The 27037-nt window shown below is 37.6% G+C and overlaps 1 protein-coding gene across 1 annotated transcript in view; it reads left to right on the top strand.

The window, feature by feature from the left end:
• DYM (dymeclin) overlaps positions 1-27037 on the top strand; it is a 337031-nt gene that overhangs the window by 119567 nt on the left and 190427 nt on the right. Inside the window, exons 9-11 of the mRNA XM_044243021.1 lie at positions 12591-12773; positions 15983-16161; positions 17847-17972. Coding sequence (XP_044098956.1) covers positions 12591-12773; positions 15983-16161; positions 17847-17972 — 488 coding nt within the window. The remainder of the gene's footprint in view (positions 1-12590; positions 12774-15982; positions 16162-17846; positions 17973-27037) is intronic.

A 27037-nucleotide genomic window follows, 5' to 3' on the forward strand; every position in this document is an offset into this window, starting at 1 on the left:
TTTTTTCGAAATCTTTTTTCAAAATCTTGTGAGTAAATACCCTATTTTTATTTTTAAAGGTTTTATTCATTTACTTGAGAGAGAGAGAGAAAGAGTGAGAGAGCATGAGAGGGGAGGGGGTCAGAGGGAGAAGCAGGCTCCCTGCTGAGCAAGGAGCCCGATGCAGGACTTGATTCCAGGACTCCAGGATCATGACCTGAGCTGAAGGCAGTTGCTTAGCCAGCTGAACCACCCAGGCACCCCATTTTTTCAAAATCTTAAGCATATTTTTACTCTATCCTTATACCAAATAGTAACGTCTTTGAAAATTGAGATCGATGTGCTAATTATTTATATCTCTAATATGCATAACTACTGAAGATTTCTTTTTAAATGCCAGTCTTAACCATCCCTCTGGTCATCAGTGCATTGTTTTGGGAAACACTGCTTTAGGGGCGAGCATTGGAACCCGATTGAATGAGGTTACTGGGAACTAGATAGGGGCCTGTTCTGGAAGGAAGGGCTCTTGGTTCTCCGAACTCACAGGACCCCTTGCTTATTTCATGGATCATGGTTAATTTACCTGATATCTTTGCATGAGATAGGATTTATCTCTGAGGACACTAGATTTCATTTTGTTTTTCTTAATGCTTTACACTTATTTATTTATTTATTTATTTTTTTTAAGATTTTATTTATTTATTTGACAGAGAGAGAGAGATCACAAGTAGGCAGAGAGGCAGACAGAGAGAGGGAAGCAGGCTCCCCGCTGAGTAGAGAGCCCAACGTGTGGCTCAATCCCAGGACCCCAAGATCATGATCCTAGCCAAAGGCAGAGGCTCAACCCACTGAGCCACCCAGGCACCCCTGCTGTACACTTTAATATAGTGTCTAATGCATCTTAGGATCTTGTAAATGTATATTTTAGGGATGTGTGATTGTGGAGTGGCACTGAGATAGACGAATTCTATTATCTTTCATTGTTTTTCCTTGTCAAAAACAGCTATCATCTTTGTAAATACTGAATTATTTCAGTGGATATTTTTTTTTCAGTTTTTCTTTTTATTTTTTTAGATTTTTTTAAAAATTATTATTATTTTTTTTATTTATTTGAGAGAGAGAGACAGTGAGAGAGAGAATGAGCGAGGAGAAGGTCAGAGAGCGAAGCAGACTCCCCATGGAGCTGGGAGCCTGATGTGGGACTCGATCCCGGGACTCCAGGATCACGCCCTGAGCCGGAGGCAGTCATCCAACCAACTGCGCCACCCAGGCGTCCCTTCAGTTTTTCTTTAACCGTTCTGTTTCCTTAAAGGAATAAAACTTTAGAGATTTTATTTATTTATTTACTTATTTGAGAAAGATGGGGGAGAGGCAGAGGGAGAGAGACTCTCAGCAGACTCTGTGCTGAGCACAGAGCCCAATGCAGGGCGTGATATGATGCTAAGTTCATGACAAGAGCCAAAATCAAGAGTCAGATGCTCAACTGACTGAGTCATCCAAGAGCCCTGGGAACAAAACTTTTTTTAAAAAAGTTCCATATGGCTTATATTGTACATCAGAGATTTTGAAAGATTTCAGACTACTCAGGTAGATAAAATGTTTTACTGTCCTATCAGTTTTTAAAATATTTTCCTCTGTTCCTTTATGGTATTTATTTTTTTTTCTCTTTTTTGAAATAGTTGAAGCATTCCTTTGGGAGTCAGGTTGGGGGGTAGTAATATCATGTTGTTTTGTATTAGGAAAATTGAATTTGGCTCAAAATTGTTTTAAGAACTAGCAGTCATCGGATATTTTAAGAGGGCTTTGAATGTAAACACATGTAAAAAGCAACTTTCTCTCTCCCCAGTACTGTAATATGACCAGCTGTAGTTCAAGATTATGTATATTGTTGTTTTATGTTCATTTTAAGATGAAAAAAATTGTTGCAGGGATCACGTTTTCTTTTTTTTTTAATTGACTTATAGTTTTATTTTTTCAACACATAGTACATCATTAGTTCAGACATAGCGTTCAATAATTTATCTGTCGCATATAATACCCAGTGCTCATCATGATCATGTTTTCTTAACTTTTTTTTTAATGTTTTTTCAAACTAAGTTTGTTACATAGAAAAAGGAGTCACTTGAGGACTATCCCGTCCCCCCTCCTTTTATTTATTTATTTATTTGAAAGAGAAGCAGGGAGGGGTACCTGGGTGGCTTAGTGGGTTAAAGCCTCTGCCTTCAGCTCAGGTCATGATCCCAGCTCAGGCCCAGATCCCACAAACCTGCCTCGGGCTCTGCACAGTGGGGAGTCTGCTTCCTCCTCTCTCTGCCTGCCCCTCCACCTACTTGTGATCTCTCTCTCTCTGTCAAATAAATAAATAAAGTATTTAAAAAAAAAAACAAAAACAAAAACAAAAAGAGAAGCAGGGAGAGGGAAGGGGCAGAGGGAGAGGAGAGAGAATCTTAAGTAGGCTTCATGCCCAGTGTGGAGCCTGATGCAGGGCTCAGCCTCAACCTTGAGATCATGACCTGAGCCGAAATCAAGAGTCAGACACTCAACCAACTGAACCACCCAGGCACCCTGATCTGTAGAGTTTTGATCCTTGTCCCATGCATTGTTTTATATGCTTTATAAAGATTATACCCATTTATATCCCACCACTAGTGTCTAAAAGTTCTGTGCCATAGTACCCTCATCACCATTGGAGGCACTGTAATTTAAAATACAGGAGTAAAGCCAATTTTGACAGTATTTAGAACTTTAAAAATAGCGAGCTTTTCCTTTAAATAGCAAATATAAAATCTGTATTTATATACTTTTAAAAGTATCAAATATAAAAATCTGTGTTATTTATACACTTTTAAAATATTCTTTGGTAAGTAACCAAAGTAAGAAAGTGAAAACAAGTAAGTGAAGTTGGTAAGTAAAGGAACAAAAGCAGGCCAACCCCTGTAAGGATATAAAGCATGAAAAAGATGTAGCTCTTTTCCATCAGGGAGTGCACAGGAGGTCTCGGTCATGTACACCGTGCACGAGTGTAATGGAGGTCCGTAGCTTCAGTGAGTGATGCAGAAAGATGTAACCAAAGTGCCGGGAGAGCAGAGAGGAGGCAAGAGTTATTTTTTGCTTTATGTATTAGAGCAGATTATTGTGGACCTTTATGTATTAGAGCAGATTATTGTGGACCTTAAACGATTTTCCAAGCTAGAAAGGATGTAGAAGAAGAAATGAAAGAAAATTAAAAAATGGGAGGAAGTGAAATAGCATCTTTGGTTGAGACTCAAAAAGTGTATAAATCTATTTATTGATAGATTTCTGGACTGGTTTTTTCCTTCAAGGATCATCCGAACATTTAGGTAACATTCTTTTTGTTCCCCCCAAATGTAGTGCAGTTTATTTGCTTGTCTCTGTTTTGTGTCCATTTCTCCTTTGGACCGTGAGCTCCATGCCTAGGGCCTCAGTATCCTTGGGTTCATCAGGGTCCAGTCCAGTGTCTCGCACTTTGCCCAGTCTGTAGCAGGCCCTTACTACACGGTGAACTGACCGCATTGAAGTGCGTGGGCAGTCAGGACAGAGCTGGGGATGGCGAGTTTCCTGCGTGGTTGGTATGCAACCCTTAAAAGAAATCAACTTTTTTTTTTTTTTAAGATTTTATCTGTTTATTTGACAGACAGAGATCACAAGTAGGCAGAGAGACAGGCAGAGAGAGTGAGAGGGAAGCAGGCTCCCACTGAGCCACCCAGGTGCCCCAAAATAAATCAACTTTAAAGTTAGTGATCATCAGACAAGTATTTTTTTCCCTGCAGATACTCCTAACTGGTGATGGAACTGTTCTGTGTTTTGACTATATTGATGTCCTATCCTGGTGGTGATACTGTACTATAGTTTCATAAGATGTTACCATTAAAGAACAATGGGTGATGGCTACACAGGGGCCCTTATATTGTTGTTGTTGTTGTTGTTGTTGTTTTAATAAGAACATGTGAATCTACACTCACCTGTAAAAGTTTTTAAAAATTTTATGCAAGGAATTTTTTTTTAAATTATGATTGTTTGTTAAAAACAAAAGTGTCTCTAAACCAAGCAATAATATTCTGGAATGTTACAACACATAATTATGTTAGGATATTGGTTTGGCTTTTCATTAGAAGTCAAATACCAGTGGCTTGAACAAGATAGAAGGTTTACATTTCTGTCACAAAACTCTAAGCTGGTCCAGGGGTGTAGGCAGGTTTACGTCCTGAGGTCATGCAGGGACCAGAGTTCCTTCTGTCTTGTTTTGCCATCCGCTTGGGTGGTGTCCTCATGGACAAAGTTGAATCTGTCTGCCTCCCATAAGCCTTGGTTCCAGCCCAGGAGAAGAGTGAGGATGTGAAGAAAAAATATTTCTTTTTTTTTTTTTTAAAGATTTTATTTGTTTATTTGACAGACAGAGATCACAAGTAAGCAGAGAGGCAGGCAGAGAGAAAGAGAGAGGGAAGCAGGCTCCTCGCTGAGCAGAGAGCCCGATGCGGGACTCGATCCCAGGACCCTGAGATCATGACCTGATATGACCGAAAAACTGCATATGCTACTCCTAGTCATATCCCGCTGGTTGAAATTTAGTCAAATGACTGTAGTGTGCTGCAGGAAAGACCAGAAAATGTAGTCCTGCCCAGCTCAGTCCCAGGGTGTTTTATTAATAAAAAGGAGAAAAGGGGAGTGTGGTATTGGGATCAAGTAGCTGGCTTCCCCCCCACCCCGGGTTTGCCCTGGAATGTATGTTCCATTTCTTTATGGGTAGCATTGTCTTTTCCTACTGTTTTACTATTTTACATATAGCTCAGGTAATGCATAGGTGTTTGAGAGTTAGATGTATTTGTTAGACCATTATGAGTTTTGTTTTAAACATTTTATTTATTTGAAAGGGAGAGAAGGAGAGAGAGCAAGCACGAGTCGGGGGAGAGGCAGAGTGGGACATGGACTCCCCACTGAGCAAGGAACCTGACTCGGGGCTCGATCCCAGGACCATGACCTGAGCTGAAGGCAGGCACTTAACTGACTGAGCCATCCAGGTGCCCCTGTTAGACCATTACAGAAATTAAAAACTAAAATTGGATTGTGGTGGTTTGCTCATCTTCCCTTTTTGCTATTAACTTCTTTAGAGGCCAAGTGTGACTTTTATTTTTATTCTTTATACTTTTGGTAACTTCCATAGTGCCTCACCCTCATAGGTACTTACTATGTACTTATTGATTATAGTCTTTTACTTGTGTTGATTGAAATGTCTCTAGCAGAGCTTTCATACATATTTCTAACAGTTGACCTACTTTCTCCTAAATTTTTTCCTGATACCTGGTTCATTATAATATTATAGGTCCAAATGTATGAATATGTCCCTTTTAGCATTGGTTTTATAACCAAAGATGGTATAGTATCACTATTTTTTGTATAGTTCCAATTGAATAATTAATGTTATGCATTTGTTAGATGTAAGAGATCAATTTTAGTTTGGCAAGTAGTATGTTTAGTAACATAAAAAAATAGCAGTTTACCTTAATTTCATTGGCTTAATAAAATAATGTTTAAGCTTGAGTTTAACACTTTTTTTCCTTGATTATTTTATTGATGTTTCCGTTTGTCATACTTTGTATTTTCCTCCCATTTTTATTGTTAAGAATAAGTAATTTTGTATTAGTATTTTTAAAAAAAATTGAATCAACAACACCAGATTTGTTCTTTTGGTTGATTTCAGTACTTTCTGGTTTTAGTTAGATCAATTTTATTTTAAGAGTTTATTTGGAAGACCTGAGGGATACAATTAAAAAACTTGGGAGACCATCCTTAATTTGCTTTTTTAGAACAGAAGGAAATATACTGTAACTTTCCCTTATTTTTCTGGTGGAGAGAAATTTTGTTTGCCAACAGGAAAATGCAATTCCACTAAGATTCTTGGGTCATAGATCAGAGGCTTGGATCAACAAAAAGAAACGAACTTTTGGAAGAACTCTGGTCCAACATTATGGGCCAGTTTAAACTACAATGTAGGCAATGGCAGGCTGCCTCCTTTCTCCCTATAAGGAAAGGCAGCTTCACAGTAATATTTACCAGGGAAAGGGAGGAGGCTCTGTGTGGTGGGGGCCGGCTGGCCTGTGCTAGCTTCTCAAATAAAGAATTTGACATTATATGCGGCTTCTCCACCAGCTTGGGGAAACCTGAAGCGGGGGGGGGGGAAGGGAAGTGAAGTTGTGCCCTTAGAATTTTGTGAAATTCTTCCAGTGGCAGTCAGCTCTTATTTCTTCTCTTAGTCATGAAGATGTGCAGCTCTGAAGAGAATCCCCAAAACAAGCAAAAAGCCACTTATCTTTTGCCTCGGAGAGCACTTCATGATCATTTTTCTTGCAGATTGAACTTCCTAATTGTGTTTTTCTTTGCTTGCGATCCTGGAACACACAGGTGGTGGACGTAGGGGTACACAGTCATGGAGCGTACTCTGAGTGGAAGGAAGGGACTGGAAAGTTTTTATAATGTTAAGATAAACAACAAATCAGTCCCAAAGCAAATAATACTTGGAGGCTGGTTGGACTTTCTTAAATGATTTTGAGATTCTTATGAAATGCTTCAAGTTTTTCAGCTCTCTCACAAAGACTGTTTTGAATAAATTTAAATTTGCGATGGATAATAATCAGTTGTCAGTTGATAATTTTTATTCAAATACCTGGATTTTCCTAATGAAAAGCAGGGAGAACAGTGCTTAACAGAAATTTTTCTGCTCTCTCAATCATCTTAAAGTCTATCCTATATTAAAAAAAAATCCTTCCCCTCACTTCTCTTGCTGGGCCTCAAGTTTGCTTGTGCCTACACTGAAGGTTTATACTGAATATGCTGCGCACTTTGAGCTTCCCAGTATACACCTGTAGGACCTCCAAAACTTAGTCAGGAAGACTCTTCATCCTCTCTACCTTCCCCCTCCCAATAACAGCCTCTTCAGAGTAGATAGTAGGCATTCCACTGACTCACAGAAAAAGTCTGAGATTTGCAGGACCACAATCATATAAGAAAAGATAAATTGGCAGGTATCCGTGCGGTCGTTTTGTACAGTGTGTTCAAGTGAAGATGTAAAATAATTAGGAAGGAATGAATAAATGTTCACTCTGAACTGACGGCATAAAGAAGAAATTAAAAGTATCTGCTTATGTTAGTTGAAGCAAAATAGCATTTTTCAATTTTGCTTATTTTGCCATCCATTTAAAATTTCTTTACAAAAACACTTAATTTCCCTAACAAAGGTGTTCTTTATAAATGCCATCTGCTCGTTATTAATAAGTAATAATAATAAGAAACTAACCGAGTACAAAGACTAAAATATCACGCCCACTGCCACCCCCTCAGGTGTGCTCAGTGTTCATGTGTTGGTGTTTATCCCTCCAAAATTGTCAGAGGTGCTTCTTCAGCTTTTCAGAATTACATTCCCATTCCCAGTGTGCAGTGTGTCACATTTTCTGGGGCTGGTGACCAGGGAATGCTCTTCTTCCCTCGCTTGTTTCTTTCACGTTCCTAACTGAGAGTTGTGCTTGAATCCGTCCATGTTGTAGAAGAGCAGTCCACTGAAGAAACACGGAAAGAGGTTAAGAGACTCCTCAGGTACCCTTCACACTTGCCCGTGGCCAGAGCTAACTGCGGTTAGCCGCGTACCCTGCCAGCCACCTGTCGCGGCCTTCACGTGCAGAGGGATGTAGCTACAGTTTTTTAAAAACCAGGGGGCATATTATTTGTGTGCATATATAGCTGTCCTGTGATTTGCATTTTCACTTAATGAGATACTAATGAAGTTTTTCCATGTCCTACATAATCATATATTCCTGGGGTCTGTGGTGGTGTTCTGTTTAATTTTATTGTTTTACATTTATTTTTAAATAATTAAATGGTTATATTCTTCTTACAAAAAATGTATACAAATAAAGCACACGTCTTTCTTGAATTCCATGCCAGAGGTAATTTCTGTTACCAATATGGTGTATACTTTGTCCTTCCTGGGTTTTAAAAAAATTATTTATTTTTATTTATTTTTTATTTTTTTAATTAAAAAAATTTTTTTTCCTTTTTTTTTTAAAAAGTTTTAATTTTAATTCCCATAAAGTTAACAGTGTTTTTAGGTGTGCTGTGGTATAGTGTCCCGCAGTTCTGTACTTGGCTCAGTGCTTGTGACAAGTGCACTCCTGAATCCCCTTTACCTCTTGCACTCAGCACCCCCCCCCATCTCCTCTCTGGTGACCATCAGTTCATTCTCAGTAGTTAAGAGTCTGCTTTTTGGAGTCCTTCCTCTTTGTTTGTTTGTTTGTTTTTTAAGATTTTATTTATTTATTTGACAGAGAGAGATCACAAGTAGGCAGAGGGGCAGGCAGAGAGAAAGGGGGAAGTGGCTCCCTGCTGAGTAGAGAGCCCATCTTGGGGCTCAGTCCCAGGACCCTGAGATCATGACCTGAGCTGAAGGCAGAGGATTAACCCATTGAGCCACCCAGGCGCCTCCCCCCCTTTTTAAAGATTTTATTTTGTTTTTGTCTTTAATATTTACACACACACACGGTTTTGGTGGGTAATTTTTTTATTATTATTTTAATTTTTATTTTTTTTAAAGATTTTATTTATTTATTAGAGAGAGAGGCAGTGAGAGAGAGCATGAGTGAGGAGAAGGTCAGAGGGAGAAGCATACTCCCTGAGGAACTGGGAGCCTGATGTGGGACTCAATCCTGGAACTCCGGGATCATGACCTGAGCCGAAGGCAGTTGTCCAACCAACTGAGCCACCCAGGTGTCCTGGTGGGTAATTTTTAAATTATTGCCTCAGTTTTCCTGCAGCTTGTCTTTTTTTTTTTTTTTTAATTTAGTATATCTTCGAGATCTTTCCTTGTTAATACGTAGATATCTTAACTCATACTGTATTCCATAGTATAGATAAACCATAGCTTATTGTAACCATTTACTGTTGGTTAACATTTACATTGTCTCTGTTATCTGACATTTATAAACATTATTAAATATTCTTTTTTTTTTAAAAAAAAATTTATTTATTTATTTGACAGACAGAGATCACAAGTAGGCAGAGAGGCAGGCAGAGGCGGTGGGAGGGGGAAGCAGGCTTCCTGCTGAGCAGAGAGCCCGATGCAGGACTCAATCCCAGGACCCTGAGATCATGACCCGAGCCGAAAGAAGAGGCTTTAACCCACTGAGCCACCCAGGCGCCTCTATTAAATATTCTTATACATGCTTCTTTGTGTGCCTGTTCAAGTGTTCTCTAGTATAAGAAAAAAAATTCTGGGTTGATAGGGGAGTGCATTTTTAGATCCAGGAGAACTGCCAAATATCCTTCAAAAATCTGGTACCACTTTGATTTCTCACTTTTGATTATTTTCTTATATACCGTTACCAATCTGTGTTACAGTCTTTAAAAAAATTTTTTTTGTTTTCTTGGATGACCTTATTATCACATTAATTTCTCTTTTATTGCTTTGAATATTTAGTTCCCACTTTTATTTTGGGTTGTTGGCTTTCTTTACTGATTTACAGGAGGTCTCTTTTTAAAAATAAATATCTTTTTCTGTTTTGTATGTTGCAGATACTTTCTTCTCTCTTATTTGTTTAGGATATATTTAATCACATCTAAGTATTTCATATCTTAAGTAGTCAACTTACCATTCTTTTTATCTTCTTGAATTTTGTTTTCTGTATGAGAAAAAGCCTTTCTCAACTCAAGTTTGACACACATACTTTTATAATTAAATACTGTGGAGATGACTAAGTTCTACTGTCCTGGAGACATTTCTAGAATTTTGGGGTTTTTTTTTCACTGATTTGGAATATTCCTGTATCATAAGGTTAATTCCCAAATATATGTGGTTCTGTTTCTGAACTTGAACACATTTCTGGCCCATCAGACTAATTTGTCTCCTGCCAGTATCATGCTTTTAAGTGACTTTAGCTTTATAAAAGTCTTGCTGTTTAACCCAGAACATTCCTCCCCAGGTTAGTCCTTCTTAGAAACCATTTCCTATGTATTTTTACATCCAGCAATATTTTATTTGTTCTGTATTACCAAATACTGCATAAATTCCTCTTGGCATTTTGATAGTAGTTGTACTGAATTTTAGATTAACTGAGGGGCAGTTTTGCAGTATTGCCTTTTTTAAAAAAAAAATTATTTTGGAGAGAGCATGAGCGGGAGGCACGGAGGGAGAGGGAGAGAGAATCTCAAGCAGACTCCACACTGAGCGTGGAGCCCACCATGGGACTCAGTCTCAATACCCTGAGATATGACCTGAGCTGAAACCATGAGTCAGTCACTCAACTGACTGCCACTCAGGTGCCCCTTGCGGTATTGCCTTCTTGTCCAGAAATATGTTGGGCCTATATATTAATTCAGTCTCAAAGTCTGTGGTTATCTCTCTGATGGTCTTACACATTTCTTTTGTGTTGATTCTTGAAGATTTTATTGGCTTTGTTGCTATAGTGATCGGGCTTTATAGTTAGTTATTGCTTGTGTGTAGGTAGGTTTTTGATTTTTTTGTATGTTGATCTTTTTAGTTGTAGAACAAAATCTATTAGTTCTAATAGTGTGTCAGGTGATTCTCTTGATGTCCTAGAGAAGGTCTGTCCGAAAAAAATGTGAGCCTAGATGCAAACCACATACGTAATTTAAAATTTTCTAGTAGTTTTATTCAGACAGTAAAAAGAAACAGTTGAAGTTATTTAATATAATATGTCCAAAATATTATAATATCAACATGGAATCAATATTAAAAAATTAGTATGAAATGTTTACTTTTGTATTAAGTCTAAAGAATTCAGTATATTATACTTACAGCATAATGCATTTGGGACTAAACATAATTCAGGTGCCCAGTTCCCACAGTGGCTTGTGGCCAGTGGCTTCTCTCTTGGACAGTGCATAGTCAGTTTGCTTGCAAATAATGAAATATTTTTCCTTTTTGGGGGGTGAGGAAGAGGTCTCTTTTTTTCCCCTTGCCTTATTAAGCTTTTGCTTGGAGCACCAGGGGTGCGGTGGTGATGTGGGTGTTAATGATGGGAGTTCTTCCGGTGTGTGGTCACTGGGGATTTCTAATTAGATAGACTTTAGAATCAAAAGAGATTACTTTACTTTCCTGGCTTATAAGAATTCTTAATGGTTTTAGGTTTAATTTTAAAAAATGGCCAGATTATCTTTCTCTCAATCTTTTCAAACTGACTAGAAATACACGCGTACCTCATTTTACTGTGTTTTGGCTGGTTGTGCTTTGTAGGTACTGCATTTTGTTTGTTTGTTAAGATTTTTGACAGCCCTGAATCGAGCAAGCCTATCAGCCCCATGCTTTTAACCACATTTACTCACTTTGTATTTCTATATCACATTTTGGTTATTCCCACAATATTTCAAATGTCTTCATTAATGTTATACTTGTCATGGTGATCTGTAATCAGTTATTACAACCAACAGAAAGCTCAGATGATGGTTAGTTAGCATTTTTTTAACATTGAAGTATTTTTTAATTAAGATATGTACATTGGTTTTTTAGACATAATGCTATTTTGTGCACTTAATACACTACAATATAGTGTAAACATAACTCTTAGACGCAGTGGGAAACCAAAAAATTCATTTGATTCACTTTATCACAATACTATTCGCTTTATTGCTGTGGTCTGGAACCAAACCTGCAATATCTCTGAGGTATGCCTGTAAATTAATAGATTTCTAGAATGATGAACAGTTCTTTCATTTCAGAGACAAAACTTTCCTGATTATCATGCATTTGTTCTTTTAACAAATTTTTCTCTAAGGTTTCATCTACTTTGCATTCCTCCCTCTTGTTTTATTTTTTATTTTTTTAATCTTTTTTTTTTTATTATGTTAGTCACCATACAGTACATCATTAGTTTTTGATGTAGTGTTCCATGATTCATTGTTTATGTATAACACCCAGTGCTCCATGCAGTCCGTGCCCTCTTGTTTTAAATGCAGTCATTACTCAGTTTCTGTATCAGGAGCCTTTTTCAGGCTTTGGCAAATGAGTTGTGTGAATATGCCTCTTGTTGTGTACTTTGGAGCTATTTAGATAATACGGGAATTGTCTGTCCTGGGAGAGCTTGGTAGACTTGTAAAACATCTGGACTTGATTTGGTTTTTAGGGCTAGCTCTTTGACCCCATTTCCCACTCCTCTAAGGTTATTTGTCCATTCACATTTTTGTCTTTGGCCAATTTTGGTATTTTGTATCTTCCTAGATATTTTAATATTTTGCTTAAGTTTTCAAAGATATTGGTATAAAATTGTACATGAAATTTTATTATAATTATGTAGATGTTTTGCTATATTAAGAAAATCTAGAAAGATAGAGGAGTCTTATTAGTGGTTATCTACAGGAAGTAGAAGTGGAATAATGGGAGTAGGGAGTCCTTTGGCAATATGAGAATTTTCAAGTAATGAACTTGTTTCAGTTTAATAATTAAAGAGTGTTATTTCGAACTTTTAAAAATTAAAAAATATAGAATTAAAAAATTATAGAATTTTTTAAAAGTATAGAATATCATAGAGAAATATGTACATCCATCTTACTAGTCCCAGCACATCTTAACTGTGTGTTTTCTTCTCAAGCTGGCCTCTGGACTGTCTTCACACTGGGTGGTGTGGGCAGCAAAGCAGCTGCCTCTCCAGAACTGTCTTCCCCTCTGGCCAACCAGAGTCTCTTGCTTCTGCTGGTGCTGGCCAACCTGACTGATGCTGCAGATGCACCAAACCCCTACAGACAAGCCATTATGTCCTTTAAGAATACGCAAGGTTTGTGCTACTTTGTTCATGCCCTTCCTCCCTCCCTTCTTTACGCTCATCGTGGAGCCCAACACGGGGCTCAAACTCACAACCTTGAGATCAAGACTTGAGCTGAAATGGAGTCAGATGCTCAACCAGTTGAGTCACCCAGGCGCCCCTGAATATTCTTTCTTATGAGGAAAGAGGGTATTGCTTACACATACTGTTTATTTTTTTATAGTTGTGAAGATAATTCTCAATTTCTATATTTTCATGTTGTTTAAAGATGAGAAAAACAGACTCTTCTGTCTGTATTCACAAGAAGGTCAAATAAATCTTTGATGAGAACTGTGGTTCTTTATATCCATTTAAATTTATATTTTTATCTAGAGATAACCAAGACAGAGTTTGCTTAATTTGGATCTGCCCTTCCTACCTATTAGAGATAGGAACTAACCAGAAAACTCCAAATGATAGGTTGTTTGAAGTTTCTCATTTAAGTCTGTATTCCAGTTAGAGTTTTATAAAACTAAAAATTAGAACTCCGCTAACTTTTTTCTGCAAAGGAGCAGATGGCTTTGTGGGGTCATACATTGTCTGTCACTACCTCTTACCCCTGCTGTCGAAGCACAAAAGCAGGCACAGATAATAAGGACGTGAGCTTCCCTGGTTTCCACTAAAACTTATTTCAAAAACTTATTTCCAAAACTTAGCTTGCCCTGAAGTAGAGCTTGAGTAGCTAGTTCCATGTTGAACGAATAATCTCTAATCAAAAGATTACACCGCATTAAAAAAAGGGGGGATTATACTCCATAGGTCAAATTAATACAGTAGCTAGATTTTCAAGATTTATGGAACACTAGTATAATTAAGATGGGTTAAGAAATGAAGTTATTGTGTAGGAACATTCTTAAACTTCTGATACGTGTTACCATGTTCTTTTCCAGAGTTCTCATGCATGTTTCTTACTAGTGTATGAGTGTGCAGCTGGGGGTACATTTGCCAACTAGTATTATTATTTGTAGAGGAAAACAGTAATAGGGAGTCTCTAACAATTTGATAGAGAAAAAAAGAAAACTCATGTATCTGAGAATGCTTTCCTATTTCTATTACCATTCCATCGTGGCTTACTGGTTAAGAGAGCAAGTTTTGGAGTCAAGCAGATCTAAGTTTATGCCACAATTCTGTCACTTCAGAGCTGTGGCCTCCTACAGTTTGCTTAACATCAGACCTCACTGGCTTTGTCTGTAAAATGGGGATAACATCACCTAATAGGATTTGTATAAGTACCGTGCAAGGTAATGTTTGAAAGCAATAAGCTCACATTTTACAACATAACCAGATGTTCAGTATATGGTATTTATTGTTACTTTTGATGCTCAGGCCAGATGTTACTTTTTAAGGTTGAACCTTTTGGGGAATAGCCATCTTTCTGGTGGATTGTTTCATGCAATGATTCTGAACATTGACTTTAAGGTTAGACTGCCTTGGGTTCATATCCCATTTTTTATTCTTTAAAGACCAATATCTTTATCTGTAAAGCAGGAGTTATAATCTCTACCTCACAGGTTTCTTATAAAAATTAAGCGGGTTTTTCTTATATTACAAAGTCACTATATTATTGCCATAATTTTAAGAAGCAGTGTAATGGAGTAGTGAAGACTTACCTGGGACTGATCTTGGAAAAGTTAATCTCTACAAGACTTAATTTCATCCTTTGTGAAACTGGTCAAAATAATGGCATGATCATTGTATGCGTTAAATAAGGGATAATACATGGAAAGCTGTCAGTATAATTACTTAGTTCATAGCACTTCTTAGCTAGTAAGAATATTTAAATCTTATGGAGACACACAACACACATATTCCATTTGCAGCCAGGTGTATACAGCTGGTGAACACATTACTTCGTAATGAGGTGTAGCGTTTCCAGAATCTTCCTCCATTGAGAGTTCTATAGATGCTCTAGTCATTTGCATACTCACAAATTACCTGCAAGGCTTCCTTTCACCATCCTTTGCAAAAATAAGTTAGTCACGTAAAACAACTGACAAAAATGCAGTGTTAGTGAAAAAATAACCTGTATTTTAAATGTAGGAGGAAAAGTGAGGGCATTTTGTAGTAAAATTGAAGACATATAATTCTCACAAATGTACAATTTAGAAGAATCTGAGAGGTATGGGACTGTGCTATCAAAGACGGTATTGGCACACATTTCTTTCCCGTAAGAGTAAAGCTTTTGGAGATGCTAAAGCAGTGGTTTTAAAATTTTATTTTTATTTATTTATTTTTTGCTAGTGGTTCTGTCTCTTTTTTCAAAAAGTCTTGGTTCTTTTTAAGATATTAAAATATCAACTTGTTGTGCTGTCACGTTCTGGTGTTTTATCTGATAAGATTATACTTTTCTCCAAGTCCATGGACCTGTCTTTCCTTCCTTTTTGGAAGGAAATTTAAAATTTAAGCTGCCATGTTTAAATTATATCTCTTAGAGCACCTTTGGCCTGGGTCTGTAGCTCTGCTTATTTAAGCTCCTGTGTTCTTTTTTTTTTTTTTTTAAAGATTTTTATACATTTATTTGATAGATAGAGAGAGATCACAAGTAGGCAGAGAGGCAGGCAGAGAGAGAGGGGGAAGCAGGCTCCCCGCTGAGCAGAGAGCCCGACGTGGAGCTCGATCCCAGGACCCCGAGATCATGACCTGAGCCGAAGGCAGAGGCTTAATTAACACTGAGCCACCCAGGCGCCTCTAAGCTCCTGTGTTCTTATAGCCAGTTTCATTCAGCTATATCAATGCACAAATCCTAATAAAGTCAAAGTATGTGACTTAGTTTACTTGCCTTTTTTTTTTTTTTTAAAGATAAAAAGTTGCCCTCAAGTAGTATTTGCACATATGTTTAGTCATTGGAAAGCCTCAGTTTAGATAGTACAGAGAAACTGTCCCAGGTTTTGGGTTTTGTTTTGTTTTGTTTTACTTTGGTAAGAGCATTTCAGTTCTGCTCTCTCAGCAAATTTCAGTTATACAATAGTATGATCAACTCTAGGCTCCACGCTTTCCATTAGTTTAGTTCTTCAAGTAAAACTTAAAATATAAATTGAAATTTTGAATCTGAAATGTAGTGACGTACCAAGTTGATGGGAAATGAATGGTAGATGTGAACAGTGTTTTTCTTATTTACATGAGGCATGGTCCAGAAAATCCTGACATTATATTTTAAAAATTTTGTGGTTTTTCTGTTCCAGACAGCAGTCCTTTCCCCTCATCAATTCCACACACTTTCCAGATTAACTTCAACAGTCTGTACACAGCCCTGTGTGAACAGCAGACATCTGACCAGGCAACTCTCCTCTTGTACACATTGCTCCATCAGAATAGTAATGTTAGAACATACATGTTGGCTCGCACAGATATGGAAAATCTTGTAAGTATCACACTACACATTTCAAACTTTCTGTATTGTTTAATCTTTTGAAGAGCAGTTTCTTTTCCCGGGAGGGTAAGGTATGTTTGCCTGGTTGCAAAGGTGCCACCAGGCACAGACGGGGGTATCAAGTTTATAGTGTGGGAGACACGGCACATGGCTTCCCTGTCCTCCAGGTCTCTCCCTGCCCAGGATCCAGCCTGATGGAGTCCTTCAGGAAGCACCGCCACCATTCTCAAGTTTTTATACCCTGGTGGTTCTTTTCAGATGCTAAATGTCCACCCACCAAGTGCCTGTAGCTAGTCCCAGTCACAGCAAGTTCCTGGTGAACATGGCTAAGCTTGGTTTCCCATGTGTCCCATCCCTTTGGGAAGCTTAGGCTTGAGGTCTGCCTGATCTCAGTTCTGGTAGTGTTGTTAGAGTTTTTTAAAGGCACCTATACCAGATAGCAATTTACATGTACACTATTCCTTTATTATGTGAGTGAAAAACTCCAGTAGGGAATCACGGATTTCCATTTGTAACTAATGTTTAAACAAAATGTTTAATGTTTCTGTGAGTGGCAAGTAACCTTACCTCACCAAGGTGTTAATATTATAATTGAAATACATTCTATAGAGATACCTGTGGGTTATTTATACGTTAACAGAATTGTGAACATTCCTAAATAGCCAGCAGCTTGCTGGTGACAATAGATTTACCAGGGATTTGGTGGCCATTTTTTCAGTGTTAAAGATAAAATACTGAGTTAACATGGAATGTTAGAATTCATTTGAAGAGTATGTTCCATGTCAAAGTGACACTAAGGACAAAATACGTGATGAGCGAACCTGTCTGCACACCAGCTATCTGTGGGAAACATTGGTTATTTTAAGTAGTAAAATTGGATGTAACAGTGTACTACTCATGTGAGTAAAAACTTGGGAGATGGCTTGTTTACTGAGGGGTGAGTGAGAATAAGCAGAGACAATTCTGAGCATGATGTTCCTAAAGGAAATGATGGCAGTAAACAGAAAGCCCAGGACACCACCTGTTCTAGAAAGTTCCATGGTAAGTATGTTGGTACCTAAGAATTCGCTGGGAACAGACATCTCTACGTGATGACATACACCAGTAAACACTTAACAGGTTTTGTTTTGGGGTTTTTTTTTGGAGTGGGGGTAGAGGGTTATATGTTCATTTTTGTTTTTAACTTATATAGATTATTTTGATAATGTCTCAACTTATGTCTTTATCTGTCTTTTTACCTTTATTCTATAATATTGGGACTATGATTAGAAAATGTTACTGGGCTGATCTGATTTTGTTAATAATTTTATTTTACAATCTTTCCTATTAAGGTAATGTTTGACACATTAGTATTTGTAAGAATACATTATTGTGTATAAGTTCCTGCTAGAGACGGACCTGCTTCTACTCGGTGTCACATATCGGCCCGAGTGGTCTCTGCAGACCCACTCTTTACGTGGTGGCACAGTGTCATCCAGGGGGATTGTTTTCTCTATTGGTGTTGGAGCTATACGTGGGGAAAGTACTTTCAGGTGTATGCTGGTTTGTGTGGTTTTCTTTTTCCTTTAAAGAAACCTATAACTAGTAAATTAAAATGGTGTATAATAAAAGCATAAAGGTTGAAAATATTTGTGTTAAAGTAATTGAAATAGTAAATTAAAATTTCTGTTTGATAGGTTTTACCAATTCTTGAGATTCTGTATCATGTCGAAGAAAGAAATTCACACCATGTGTATATGGCCCTTATAATATTATTGATCCTCACAGAAGACGATGGCTTTAATAGATCAATTCACGAAGTGGTAAGTTACCATTACTTTGCGTAGAGTTTCAGAGTTACAGAATAGGCAGGTCCCTCCACAAGATTTACTGCAGCCTTAGCATTTCTTACTTCTCTTCATTCTGGTAGATGTTTACGCAAGAATCTGACTTAGAAATGGTGTGCCTGTCTTCAGGTTTATGAAGTGCTTTTTTTCTGAATGACTATTAGCCACTATTAAAAACTCTGTCAAAATGGTTTCCTCAGTAACTGAGGCAAATGTTTTTGCTGCCACTGAGTTCATTTTTCCTCTCTGTTCCGTTTCCCCTTCTTAGTCGTGGCAGAAATTGTTAAACAGGTTGCATCTTGTATACAGAATAAGTGAAAGAATAGGAAGTAAAGAGAAGAAGCCTGAGAAATTGTTTTATGTTTTTGAAAACAATGAAACATAATTTAACTCTTCCAGTTTTAGTCTTATGGGTGAATTCCAACCCCAAACTGATTTTTGTCTTCCTCTTCGTATTTTCTTTGTATCAAAGTAACACATGTATATAGTGTTTTTTAAGATTTTATTTTTAAGTAATCTCTGCACCCAATGTGGGGCTCGAACTTACAACCACTGACTGACCCAGCCAGGCACTCCAACACATGTACACATTGTTTCAAAATGTATATAGGAGGTTTAAAACTTATACACCAGGTTTTAATGCAACATAATACATTCCTTGTCTACCCTACTACACCTGATTCCCACTCCCCAAAGACCAGTGCTTGGCCCATGTTTCTAAATAACATTCTTATTTTGTTATTTTTTGATTTTCCAGATTTAGATATTAACTATCCTCTTCCTAAAATGGAAAATAAGTCGTAATTAGCTCTCCTTCCTGCACATCATGCCTGTTCCCTCTGGCTTCCCAGCCCCCTTTCTACTCATATACTTTTACCCCTCCTTCCATTTTATTACCATTTTCAGCTTGAGAACTCAGCTTTTCATGCTTATGATTAACTAGTATTCTTAGCTCAGCTATGTAATGTATGATCATTGCATTTCCTTTCTTGTTCATGTTTTGGTTTTTCTGTAGCACGCGATTGCCCAGTTTTTTATTCATGTATCCATCACTCATTCAGCTCTCATACCTCAACAAAACGGAGAATTCCCTCTAGGTACATTAAAATACATTGCATATCTTCTTAGTTTCGTTTTCTTCTTTGACTTCTGTCTTTGGCCATGTTGAAGGCTTAAGTCAAATGTTTGGTGATCAGTGTTTGTTTTATTTAGAAGTAAGGCACTAAAAAGTTGATTGTAAGTTCTATGTGTGGGCAAGATTTTCACTTGCTTTTAACTCTCTCTGCATGGTCTGTTTCTCTGGGCACTCTGTTCTCTGTAGGCCTTTTCTTTGGGCTGATCAGTTTCTCAGAGGGGCTCTTCCAGTCTTTTTGCTGTGGGGGTCTAGTGGGAGAAGGGGTTAGGGCTTTCACACCTCATAGGATACAAACACTCTTTTCTTCTTGTCTTCAGTAGGGTTTTTGTGGCATGTTTACTCTTCTCTGAAGATGTTCCATTAAAACTTATTTTTGTCTCTTATATGGTGTGACCATCATTTCAACTAAGATTTAAGGAATCTTGACACTGTAGAAAGAGGATAAAACATACAAACTTCTTGATTCTTATGGTTTAGTAAGTACCACAGAGAAAATATTTGTATTGATTTTCTCATTTTTTATAGCATTTATACTTTTTTTTTTTAAAGATTTTATTTATTTGACACAGAGAGACACAGCGACAGAGGGAACACAAGCTAGGCGAGTGGGAGAAGGAGAAGCAGGCTTCCGGCTGAGCAGGGAGCCTGATATGGGGCTTGATCCCAAGACTCTAAGATCGTGACCTGAGCCAAAGGCAGATGCTTAATGATGAGCCACCCAGGCGCCCCTATACTGTTTATTTTAATAAGAAACAAAAACTGATATAATTTTTTAAAACATTGAAATTGGGGGCACCTGGGTGTCTCAGTCGGTTAAGCATCTGTCTTTGGCTCAGGCCATGAGCCTAGCATCCTGGGATTGAGCCCCACATCAGACTCCCCGCTCAGTGGGGAATCTGTTTCTCCCTCTCTTCACCACTCGTGTTCTCTCTAGCTATCTCTGTCTCTCTCTCAAATACATAAAATCTTAAAAAAAAAAAAAGTAAAAACATTTAAATTGAAGTATAAAATGTGCACAGATTTTGAAGGTACAACTTAGGAGTTTTTCCATATGTATATACCTGTGTTATTACCACACAGATCAATTTACTGAACACTTCTAACATAACAGAAATGCCTTTTCCTGGCCAATACCCCACAACAATAGTGAACCACTATTCTGACTTTCTTCCCAACAGATTAGTTTTTATCTCTCCTTGGAGTACAGTATGCTATCTTTTGTATCGGCTTCTTTCAGTGCAGAGTACTGCTGAATTGACCTGTGTTACTGCATCACCGGTTGGTTCTTTTGTATTTCTAGGTGTTATTCTGTTGTATGAATATGCTGCAGTATATTTATCCATTCTCTTCGTGGTAAATAATTGCTTTCCCCCCCAGTTTGGGACTATTTTTATAAGACTGCTGTCTCATTTTTGCACCTGTATATCAGTAGACATGTGCCCTCATTCTCTTGGGTGTATACCTAGGGTAGCATTCCTGGGTCAAGGGCAGGTGTATGATTAGCTTGAAGAGACAGTAATAAAACTGAAGCAGCGTTTAATCTTAAGTTCGCAGTTCTACTCCAAGGTTGTATGTGCACTTTTCCATAGAGCGCACCTGCTGATTAACGGTCATCTGACAGCACTGTTGATAATACTGAAAATGTTGAGAGCACCCTGCGGAGTCCAGCAGGGTGCTGGCTACATCTGGAGAGTACAAAAAGGGAATGAAAATGGAGAAGGGGGGGCACCTGAGTGGCTCAGTGGGTCAAGCCTCTGCCTTCGGCTCAGGTCATGATCTCAGGGTCCTGGGATCGAGTCCCGCATCGGGCTCTCTGCTTGGCAGGGAGCCTGCTTCCTCCTCTTTCTCTCTGCCTGCCTCTCTGCCTGCTTGTGATCTCTGTCAAATAAATAAATAAAATTTAAAAAAAAAGAAAATGGAGAAGGGTACACAGCAGGGTTTCACCCATGTCTGTAATGTTGTATTTGCTTCAACAGTATGGAAAACAAAATAAAACAAGAAGTTACCAAAAAGAACTTTGAAGCAAATATGACAAAAAATGTTAAGATTTGACAAAATTCAAGTATGGATACACGTTTTATTATATTGTTTTCTATGCTTTTTTGATATGCTTATTTTATTTAGTAATTAAAGTTAGAATAGGAGTTTGCATTAAAATTAAACTCTACTGACTGCAGAAATAGGAGATGATAAGACAGGGTTCTGTTTAAGACAAAGATAAAAACCCCCCAGAAAGATGATCAAGAAAAGAAAGAGTTAAAAATGTCTATGTTCCGATAAAATATTAGGTTCTGTTCATATTCAGACTCAGTTCCATAAGGATTTCTGGATATTGCAGATGACATTTCAAATTCAGGTATTTAAACAAATTTCTTTCCCCTCTAGAATTTGACTTTCATATTGACTTTTGTTTATTTTTCTTTTCCTTTCCATATGTAGTAGTGAAAACGAGTAAGTAAATGTTTCTACCAAAGTTCTTTATGTGGAATTATTAGTTGTGGATCTAATTGTCCATGAAATAGATTCTGGTATCTCATTTTGGCTTGAAGTTGCATTTCCTCAGACCTCATGTACTTATATATCCTATTTTGTGAGGTATCTTTCCAAATTTTCCCCTTTTATAAAAATTATACTTAAGACAAATTTTTTAAAAGATTTTATTTATTTGAGAGAGAGAGAGAGTCATGTGCATGCACAAGCAGTGGGGAAGGGCAAAGGGAGAAGCAGGCTCCCTGATGAGCAGGAAGGGGCAGGTAGGAGGAATGTGTCTATGTTATCTATGTCAATAACAATATTCCAGGAATGTGAGGGTGGTTTAATATTGGAAAATCTCTTACTGTAACTTATACATTTGAGAAAACCCATACATTCATTTCAATAGACATAGAAAAAGATTTGATAAAATTCAACACCTATTCATGATAAACAAAACAAAATTTTCAACAAACTGGGGTAGAAAAGAAATTCTTTGTCTTAACTGAGTGTATCTATAAAAATCTACAGTTAAAACTATTGTACTCAATTGGAGAATTTTAGAAATATTTTCTTGGAAGTCAGAACAAAGAGGATGTTCTGTGTTACCCCTCCTCTTCAGTGTTGTATCAAAACTCTAAGCAGGTTAGTTAAACTTGGAAAGAGAGGAAATCTAAATGTCCATATTTACAGATGTTAGAATTAACCACATAGAGAATTCAAGATACTATAATAGTATTTGAACTGTTAGGAAAGTTGAACAAATCTTCTGAATCTGAGATCCATATATAAACAAATACAATTTCTACACACCAGTAACAAAGCTCTTCAAAAATGTGTTCTAGAAAGGTGCCTGGGTAGCTCAGTGGGTTAAATGTCCAGCTCTTGATTTCAGCTCAGGTTGTGATCTCAGCTTCAGAGACCTCCATCTGACTCCATGCTCAGCAGGGAGTCTGCTTGAGATTCTCTTCCTTTCTGTCCCCCTCTCTTTCTCAAAAAATAAGTCTTCAAAAATGTGATCTAGAGATGCTACTTATAATACCAATAAAACTGTAGTGAACTTGAGAATCATGTAACAGAGGAAGTGCAACATTTTTTATGAGAAAAATTACCTAAATGAAGGATATTAAAGATGACTTAATAAATAGAGATACCATGTTCATGGATAGGAGGACTCAGTGACAGCGTTGTTAATTTTGCTTTCAAATTAATCATTGTGTTGAATGCAATCCTGATCAAAATCTCGAGATTTTTGGGAGATTTAATCAACTGCAATTGACCTTTGAGTAAAATAGATTTGAACTGTGTGAGTGTACTTATACATGGATTTTTCAATAAATATAGTACTGTAAATATATCTTCTCTTACTTAGTAAGCTTATCATTAAGTAAATTTTTCAGAAGTCAAAATTTGGACTTTTGACTGTGCATGCAGGGGATTGGGCACCCCTAACCTCTACATTGCTCAAATGTCAACAGCAGTCCCTGAAATCATATGGAATAACATTTTGCATAGAAAGTTTTTGAAGAAAAACAATGTGGAGTTATCCTACCAGATAAGACGAGTTATAAAACATTTAATTAAATATGTTTCATTAACAGTAGAATTTTTTTTAAAAAAAGATAAATGCAAAAGAATTTGGAGAGTCCAGAAATTACACACTCACATACAGCAACACAAATGTATGATGGAAGTAGTAGGTAACTTGTGCTGAGATTGAGATCTTGGCTTATCTCACAGGAAAGGTGATGATTTTGCCCCCATAGAAGGACATATTGCACTTGTGTTAATAAGGCCTAGATATGAAAAGCTGAACTTTAAATTCTTCAAAGAGAAGCTAAAGGATAATGTCTTTATGGACTCAAGATAGCATAAATGTATAAACCATGAAAAAACACACTAATAAATTTGGCTGCATTGCAATGAAAAACTTTCATGGTTAATAAAGGGGAAAACAGGACGCAGACAGGAAGATGGGTTAGCATGATTGTTCAGTAAAACCAAAGTCTTCAATAGAAAAATAGGCAAAGTAATAAAAAAACAGAATATAAAACCTGAATGACAAGGAAACATTTTTAAAAGATATTCACATACCCTCCCCAATGTCCACAACCCTACCCCCCTTCTTCCAACCCCCCTCCCCCCAGCAACCCACAGTTTGTTTCGTGAGATTAAGAGTCACTTATGGTTTGTCTCCCTCCCTATCCCATCTTGTTTCATGGATTCTTCTCCTACCCACTTAAGCCCCCATGTTGCATCACCACTTCCTCATATCAGGGAGATCATATGATAGTTGTCTTTCTCCGCTTGACTTATTTCGCTAAGCATGATACGCTCTAGTTCCATCCATGTTGTCGCAAATGGCAAGATTTCGTTTCTTTTGATGGCTGCATAGTATTCCATTGTGTATATATACCACATCTTCTTGATCCATTCATCTGTTGATGGACATCTAGGTTCTTTCCATAGTTTGGCTATTGTGGACATTGCTGCTATAAACATTCGGGTGCACGTGCCCCTTTGGATCACTACGTTTGTATCTTTAGGGTAAATTCCCAGTAGTGCAATTGCTGGGTCATAGGGCAGTTCTATTTTCAACATTTTGAGGAACCTCCATGCTGTTTTCCAGAGTGGTTGCACCAGCTTGCATTCCCACCAACAGTGTAGGAGGGTTCCCCTTTCTCCGCATCCTCGCCAGCATCTGTCATTTCCTGACTTGTTGATTTTAGCCATTCTGACTGGTGTGAGGTGATATCTCATTGTGGTAAAAAAAAAAAAAAAAAAAAAAAAAAAAAAAAAGATATTCAAACTGATTTGTCAGGATCATGCTAATTAAAACAACAAATATTTTGTACTCATCAGTTTGGCAGAAATTATAAGCTTTGTTAAGAATTGGTAAGGTTATGGGGTGCCTGGGTGGCTCAGTGGGTTAAAGCCTCTGCCTTCAGCTCGGGTCATGGTCCCAGGGTCCGGGGATCAAGGGGCTCTCTGCTCCGCAGGGAGCCTACTTCCTCCTCTCTCTCTGCCTGCTTCTCTGCCTACTTGTGATCTTGCTCTCTGTCAAATAAATAAATAAATAAAATCTTAAAAAAAAAAAAAAGAATTGGTATGGTTGTAGAGAAGGAGGATGCTCTTATACTATGTAAATGAGCAGAATAGCTTTTGAAAGAAATCTGGCCTTTTATGTTCCTCAAATAACCTGCAGAAGTAGGTACTCAACCTCCCAGCAATTCCATTTCCTGGTTGTGTCCTAAGAAAAACTTTTTCAGAGAGTCACAATAGCTCATTTGAAGGAATGTGCATTGTATCATTGTTTGTAGTGTTCAAAAATTGCAAATAAATGCTAACATAAATGGAATACTGTAGAACAGCTAGAGTGAATCAAATAGGGCTGCATGTATTGGTAATAATAAATCTCAAAAATCTGCATGGTAATGAAGTATCAAATTCAGGCTGCCAGAGGTTAGAGGACAGGATCAGTGAGGAGTGGCTAGGGATTTCAGGATGTCAGAAGCAAAATATTAGCATTTAAGAAAACAGTGCTGGATACAGTGGTGTTCTTTATACCAGGCTATTTAATTAACTTCTGTGAAATTTCTGTGCTGTCTGAGATGGTAGTACTTTTAATGTGGCTGGTGTGACCGAGGAATTGAATTTTAAATTTTAATAAAATTTAAGTTAGGAGCGCCTGGGTGGCTCAGTTGTTAAGCATCTGCCTTCGGCTCAGGTCATGATCCCAGGGTCCTGGGATCGAGCCCCAGATCAGGGCAGGTGGGAAACCTGCTTCTCTTTCTCCCACTCCCCCTGCTGTGTTCCCTCTCTCACTGTCTCTCTCTGCCAAATAAATAAATAAAATTTAAAAGAAAAATTTGAAGCCAAATACCTGCTTGTGCTTCATGCCGTTGTGATGAACACGACTGCTCTATGCTTTTTAGTTAATAGTGACCCAAGCCTATGTTTATTTAAAACAACAACAACAACAACAACAACAACAACTATTCAGTGACTTTGCAATTTTGCCTCCTTGCAAACTCTTGAAGATTTGCTTTTGAAGTCATTAGGTACTGAAAAATGAGTAGCTTAAGACGGGTGTTTTACAGATTATTTTTCTTTTTAAAATTTATATGTTTCCCGACTGACTTAACTAATAATTAATGTTCAGAGTATGAAAATATGGAGAGTAAGGGGTCCCTGTTATCTGAGTATCATGTAGTGAGATTTTGGGTAGTAAGGGTAAGAATCTACCTTTAACATTGTTTTTACTAGGGGAAAAACTGGAAATAAACCCAGTTTCCATTAATAGAAGATTGGACCCAAGAACATGTGTCCTGTTGGTATAGTACTATTCAGTACTTAGGTGGGATGCAGTAAGGGTGATATTCAGACATTTAACCAGTATGGAACCAGAGTCAGCCCGTAAGAAGGATATTAACCATGGTCCCATCATTGCGGAACCCCCAGGTGGTCCTGGGAGAGTGGCTTGGGGCAACAGCTGTTTATTAATGACCTTAGTTGTATTCATTTTAAGAAATGATTAGTAGTACCAGAATTTGGCATATGTGGTAAATATTAATTTCCTTATATGCATCAACATGGGGGGTTACGAGAACATATTGAGTGAAAAAAAAAATAAGATGCAAACAAATACCTATGTATACTAGTTTCCTAGGGCTGCCATAACTAATTATTGCAAACTGGGTAGCTAAAAACAACAGAAATCGATTGTCAGAGTTCTGGCAATTAGAAGTTCAAAAGCAGGGTGTCAGCAGGACCATGGAATCTCTGAAAGACCTAGGAGACAGGTCTTGCCTCATCTTGGTCTCTGGTGGCCAGTCTTTGTTGTCCTTGGCTTGCAGCTTCTGTGTGTGTCTGTTGTGTCGTGTCCTTCTCTCACATGGGTGCCTGTTTCTGTGTGTCTCCTCCTCTTCTTCTAGGGACACCGGTCATACTGGATTTAGGGTTCATCCCAACCCAGTAGGACCTCATCTCGGTTATGTATTTATGAAGACCCCATTTTCAAGTAAGATCACATTCACAGGTTTTGGATGACATGAATTTGGGAGACACTATTCAACCTAAGACACCATGGTATTGTTTTTATAAACTAGCAAATACACAAAGGAATCTCCTAGGCTTTGGAGGGAGTGTGTACATAGAAAGCATCTGAAGGGGACTGGAAAGGTACATACTAAGTTCAAGGTAGTGGTTGATTTGCAGTCGATAGTGTATCCCTACTTTGGGGGAATAAAATGGGATTTATATCTTTAAAAAAGTGAAATGTTAACAGTTAATGTCAGTTGTGGGAATATGGAAGTTAATTATTCTTTGCCTTTCTAAACATACTTGATATTCTAAAGAGTTGATATTACACAGTATGTTACTCTACTCTAGCATATAAACATTTGGAAGAGATATTCAATAAAATCAAATCTAT

Source organism: Neovison vison, chromosome 3 (assembly GCF_020171115.1).
Source record: "Neovison vison isolate M4711 chromosome 3, ASM_NN_V1, whole genome shotgun sequence".
NCBI lineage: Eukaryota > Metazoa > Chordata > Mammalia > Carnivora > Mustelidae > Neogale > Neogale vison.